The sequence below is a fragment of the Acomys russatus genome, chromosome X (genome assembly GCF_903995435.1).
Source record: "Acomys russatus chromosome X, mAcoRus1.1, whole genome shotgun sequence".
Taxonomy (NCBI): Eukaryota; Metazoa; Chordata; class Mammalia; order Rodentia; family Muridae; genus Acomys; species Acomys russatus.
In genome coordinates, this window is record NC_067169.1 from 67,602,672 (window position 1) to 67,608,657 (window position 5,986).

The following is a 5,986-nucleotide window of genomic DNA, read 5'->3' on the forward strand; positions in this document are numbered from 1 at the left end:
ATACAATTTTTAAATATTTGCTATGGCCTTGATGGTATATATAAAAAAGTCATATTTCATGTTTTCACTTATTCAAGTTTTAATTTTTTATTTATATTAAATAACTGATCTTCTTATTATAGGCTACTATGTAAAAATTTGATACATATACCCAAATTGTTTTCTTCTTTTTTCAAAAACCTATGTCAAGCTTTAGGTGATAAACTTATTTTATGATATTTTATTCTCTCATTATAGGTCTTTATTAAACAGAACGCAAAATTTGTTTTTAATAATAAATCCTCAACCACATATAGTGTTGAGTTATTTACTTAAAAGTACAATATTAAATGTCTGTTAATATAAGGGACAAAAATAAATCCAAATTCCTGTCTTCCTCCATTCATACTGACATATTCCTATGAACTGTAAACAATAATGTGTTTAGTGGAATGCAGTTTGAATGCCAGTCAGTCAAAATACTTCCCTTCTGTAGACTATATCTCATATTTAGAAAGGAACATATAGCCATGCCTTAAGCAACTTCTTTAGGAATCTGGGTGAGGATGTTTAATGGGCTTTAACAAAAGAATGATAATTATATGTGATATAAATTTGTTTTTTATATAACAAACATTACAGAAACAATGTTTTGCATTTGACAGTTTGCTAATGTATTTGATATTTGAATGACAGAGACATTTCAATCTAAATGTTAACATGATTGAATAAGTTATGGCTCAAAATGCTTTCCATTCCTCCATTTAATTTCTTCCCAGATAAATGTACTCAAATAAAGTTCATTTATTTCGAAGTTGTTCAGGAGTTTGTGAAATCTAATCTTTACTGCCCAAAATTCCCTACATGTCAATACACTCCATAGAATTGTTAAATGTGGAAAAAGTAATAATTTATAAACTAGATATGTTAACAATCAAATTCTGCTTCTAATCTTAGAAAAAACCTAGATCAATGAATTATATCATGAACATTTTAGATAGCTATACAAACAAATTTAAATTTTTTATTAGTAATGATATTGTGTTATATATTGTTGTCTTTCATAGCATCTTTAATAAATGTATATTTTATAAGAAAAATAATACCAATCCATTATCACATCTATAATAGATATTCTATTATTACTATATGTATTTTTGTTTTGAGTGGTTCTGTGGATCAAACCTAAGGATTCATGCATTGTAATAATTCACTCATTGATGATTTGTACTCTCTGACTCTGAAAGACTATTAAAAGTTTTTGTAAATGCAAAAGCATAATGAATGAGATATTTACTATTAGGATTCAGGATTAGAAACATACTGACCATTCAAACACCAGACTTAGATTGATGGAAGTTTATTTGGACACTGAGCAAGTACTGAGCAGTCAGGGCCACAGCCTGTAAATTAACATTGTGACATTGGTAACAAGAAGTGGCCAGTCAGGGCCAAAGTTGGAACTCCAGAATCAGACCTAGACATTGGTCTGCTTCTAAGGCAGGGTTTTTATAAGAAAAAAATGTAACCCAGTATCCAAGAGGTAAGCAAGGGGGAGGGTAGTATTACATCATTTTGACCAGTTAAACAGAAGACAATTTATTTTGTTTTGAGCACAATATCTATGAGCTAGACAAAGCATTTTAAGCTGACTGGATGGAACTTAGGGAAGGAGAGCTCTTGGGGGCTTTCCAGCTCTCTGGGAGTAAGGGACATAGAAGGAATTTGCAGCCTTAACTCTAATAGGACATTGTTTATCGTTAACCCAAGTAGAATATGTATTTATCATCTATTGTTTTTGTTTGTTTGGTTCATTTTCTTTTTTTTTTTTTTTTTTTTGAGGGGGGTTGGTTTTTCAATAGAGTTTCTCTGTGTAGCCTTGGCTGTCCTGGACTGGCTTTGTATTTGACGCTGGCCTAGAACTCACAGGGATCGTCCTGCCTTTGCCTCTCAAGTGCTGGGATTAAAGGCATGTAAGTAGGTCTCAACAGAGGTGCTATAGAGTTTGTGCAAGGTAAGCATTTTACAACACTACAAATCTTTCCACTTTTGCTTGCTATATAGTAATAGCATAGCTTGTTTGTTACTTTGACTTTCCTTTATACACGACTTCTGTGCCATGGTTAAGCAAGAACCAATGAAAACAAGAACAGGGACTCAATAGAGTCACTGTTTTACTAATTACTGAGGGCAAATTTCATGTAATCAAGTATACAAATGCCAAACAGTTAAAGAGAACTTAAATTTAGCCTGCTATTATAAGAATTTCTTGATAAGAATCATTTTTCTTCTTAACCTGAGATTTTTTTCCAACTTAAGAATACTGATTCTTTATTTTGGCTTTCTTTCATGGAGAAAAGATGGTTCAAAGGTTTCCACTCCCTGTTTTGGAGGGAATTTTGCACATTTAAAGAAAGTCACCAAACCCTATCACACTTTCCCTCCAAAAAAGCTTGTTTAAAATTCTAAAGATTGCTTACAATGCTTTAGGGTCTAGATTTCACCATCAGTCCTACAAACAAAACTACCCACTAATATATACCTCTAGATATAGAGATTATAGATAGGTAGATAGGAATATACAGTAACTTTCTTTTCTGAAATATTTTAAAGTCGATAACTCATGCTGAGATATATAATTCGTTTTAGAAAGTCCACATGTCTTAAGATCCTTACTTCACCTTAGGATGTTAATATGTTTTCAGTTTTCATAGTTTTTTTACTTTTATATTGAAATTTTGTAACTAATGAACCAGAATGCAAATCAAAATTTTCAGAGTTTTCTGGCATGAAGTAGCATCAAAAGACTTTTTTGTATAAGTAGTCAAAAAAAAAAAAATCCCAAAAGAGTTTTAGTAAACTATCTTGTAGAGTCATTTGATCAAATCCATTCTATTTTAAAATTGGTGCCTTCTAGATGTCCAACAAACATCTACTAAACTAAACAGAACTAATTTCTAAAATTGTGTGTGTGGGGGTGCATATGTGTGTGTTTCTGTGTGTGTGTGTGTTTGTGTACACACTCACGCACGCGTGTGTTTATGGCTCTCCAATCATTAAAACCTTATTATCACTGGAACAAAGAAAAATACTGCCTACACTCTGGGGATAACTCTATCATTATGGAGAATTAATGGAGTAAGGATAAAAGCCAAACTCATCTCTGTGTTCTTTCTGACCCAGTGATAAGTTAGCACTGCACATGAGTTTGCAATACACTGAAGTAAGTGTGTAATATGTGCCTTCTTTCCACTCTCCCCCCCCCCCCCAGACACACAAAAAAGAACTTGTCAAAAAACAGTTGTGAATTCTTTCTACTCTGGTCATAACCACTTTTTGTCATGTTAAAGTCATCACCACGATTAATATAATAAAGAGGTAAACTTTGATTAAAACAAATCTGATCCTCTCCCTCTTCCCCTCCCTCAATCTCCCTCCTCTCTCTCTCTCTTTCTCTCTCTCTCTCCCCTTCCCTCTCCCCCTCCCCTGTTTTCTCAGCTTAGAGCAAGATTCTGGATTTCCTAGCGCCCCTCCCGCCCTGCCTAGGACAGCTACAAGCTCATAGTCCCTTGATACCTTTGTAACTCTATTTTGCAGGAAGCAAACCCTGTCCGGTTTGTAAGTCCCCACTAGGCCGGCCCTTGGCACATCTGCCTTCTTCTCCTGACTCCGCCCTGCATCTGTCCAGACCCGCCTCGCGTCAGAGCTGACCCACAGCGCAGCTGCCAGTCAGTCCCTCCGGAACTGCTGAGAGACTCAGGCTGCAGAAATCATCGCGCCTCACTCGGTCCGTACCCGGTGGTCATCTTGGGGATCTGGGCGGTCTCCGGTTACCCACGCGTGTGTCTGTGTGTCTGTCTCTCTGTGTGATCCGCTCCCAGCAGCCTGTCTGCGGGTTCCAGCGCACCAAGTGTCTTGAGTGAGCTTTCACTGACACTGAGTGCAGAGCGGCCTTCTGAGTGCCAAGCCTGCTCAACACTGGCTAGGGGAGGAATTCACACACTTGGCCCCCTGCTTTGAATGGCTGGCGTTTTTAAAGCTACAAGAACTCAAGGCCTATGTTTTCTCAGAAAGCCAGTCCTTAGTCTTAAGGCCTCTGTTGGCAAAGCTAGATGAGGGGAGCCAGCCAGATAATTGATGATTTCATTAGTTTTAATGGGGAAGGGGATATTGTGCTCTTAATACAGACTTTTGAAACTGATTTGAAATCTGAAGGGGTGAAAAAACTGTAAATCCTATAAGGGAGAACAGATTGCTTATTGGATTGCCTTTTTGTCTGATGCATTTGTTTTGAGCCTGCTGACCAGCTGTTTCTGAACTTCATTTTCTCAGCTTCAGCCTCAACAGTGATCTGAGTCTGCTTTTAACTTCCCTTCGCCTGCCTTGGCTTGGTTCTGTTCAAGAATAGCTGTTTGGCCCATAGATTAGAGAAAAGGGCCTCCTCTTACCCTCTGTCCCAAGAAAGCCTCTTCTAAGTGCTCAGAGATGGGGAGTGGGGAACCTAATACTGCTGGCAAGAAAAAGAAGTACCTCAAGGCTGCTCTGTATGTAGGTGACTTGGACCCTGACGTCACAGAGGACATGCTCTATAAGAAGTTCAGACCTGCTGGCCCACTGCGCTTCACTAGAATCTGCCGTGACCCGGTGACCCGCAGCCCCCTGGGTTATGGTTATGTTAACTTTCGCTTTCCTGCAGATGCTGAGTGGGCCTTGAACACCATGAATTTTGATTTAATTAACGGTAAACCATTTCGTCTCATGTGGTCACAGCCAGATGACCGCTTAAGAAAGTCTGGGGTTGGAAATATTTTCATCAAAAACCTGGATAAATCCATAGACAATAGGGCCCTATTTTATTTATTTTCTGCGTTTGGGAACATTCTTTCCTGTAAAGTCGTATGTGATGACAATGGCTCTAAGGGTTATGCCTATGTTCACTTCGATAGCCTTGCTGCTGCTAATAGAGCTATCTGGCACATGAATGGGGTCCAGCTCAACAACCGCCTGGTGTATGTTGGCCGATTCAAATTTCCTGAAGAGAGAGCTGCGGAAGTCAGAACCAGGGATAGAGCAACATTTACCAATGTTTTTGTGAAAAACTTTGGAGATGACATGGATGACAAAAAACTAAATGAACTTTTCAGTGAATATGGGCCAATTGAGAGTGTAAAAGTAATAAGAGATGCCACTGGGAAATCTAAAGGCTTTGGCTTTGTAAGATATGAGACACATGAAGCTGCCCAAAAGGCTGTGCTAGATCTGCATGGCAAGTCAATAAGTGGGAAAGTCCTATATGTAGGGAGAGCACAGAAGAAAATTGAACGCCTGGCTGAGTTAAGGCGGAGATTTGAACGGCTGAAATTAAAAGAAAAAAGTAGGCCTCCAGGAGTGCCTATCTATATTAAGAACTTGGATGAGACCATCAATGATGAAAAACTGAAGGAGGAATTTTCTTCATTTGGATCAATTAGTCGAGCAAAAGTGATGATGGAAGTGGGGCAAGGCAAAGGGTTTGGTGTCATCTGCTTCTCTTCTTTTGAAGAGGCTATCAAAGCAGTGGATGAGATGAATGGTCGTGTAGTAGGTTCCAAACCACTGTATGTCACTCTGGGCCAAGCCAGGCACAGGTGGTAAGAAGCACAATGATCCGTTTGTTCAGCCTTAGCAGATACCTACTTAGCTTGGGCTCCTCTGTGATAGGGGCTTATTTCTGTCAATTCCTAGGTTTTCTTTCTTTCTTTCTTTCTTTCTTTCTTTCTTTCTTTCTTTCTTTCTTTTCTTTCCTTCGTTTTCCTTTTAGTAAAAACTTTATTTTGGAAATTAGATGTACATAGAAAATTTTGTTCATTTTAGTGGAGAACCTACTTTCTAAAGGTAAAATTATCATTTTGTATGATTTTTATATTATCTCTATCCTTAGGAACATGTAGAATAAAATTTATCATCGTTTTTTCTGAGTATCCTAAGTGAGGCAATTGATTATATTTCCTTCTTTATGTCATAATAC

General features: G+C 37.8%; 1 protein-coding gene across 1 annotated transcript; it reads left to right on the plus strand.

Moving 5' to 3' along the window:
* The first annotated feature begins 3,671 nt into the window (after positions 1–3,671).
* Positions 3,672–5,692, plus strand: Pabpc5 (poly(A) binding protein cytoplasmic 5). The gene is made up of 2 exons (XM_051142067.1): positions 3,672–3,766; positions 4,312–5,692. Exon 2 carries the CDS (start codon positions 4,465–4,467, stop codon positions 5,611–5,613), a length of 1,149 nt encoding a protein of 382 aa, XP_050998024.1. The 5' UTR covers positions 3,672–3,766; positions 4,312–4,464; the 3' UTR covers positions 5,614–5,692.
* The last annotated feature ends 294 nt before the right edge of the window (positions 5,693–5,986 follow it).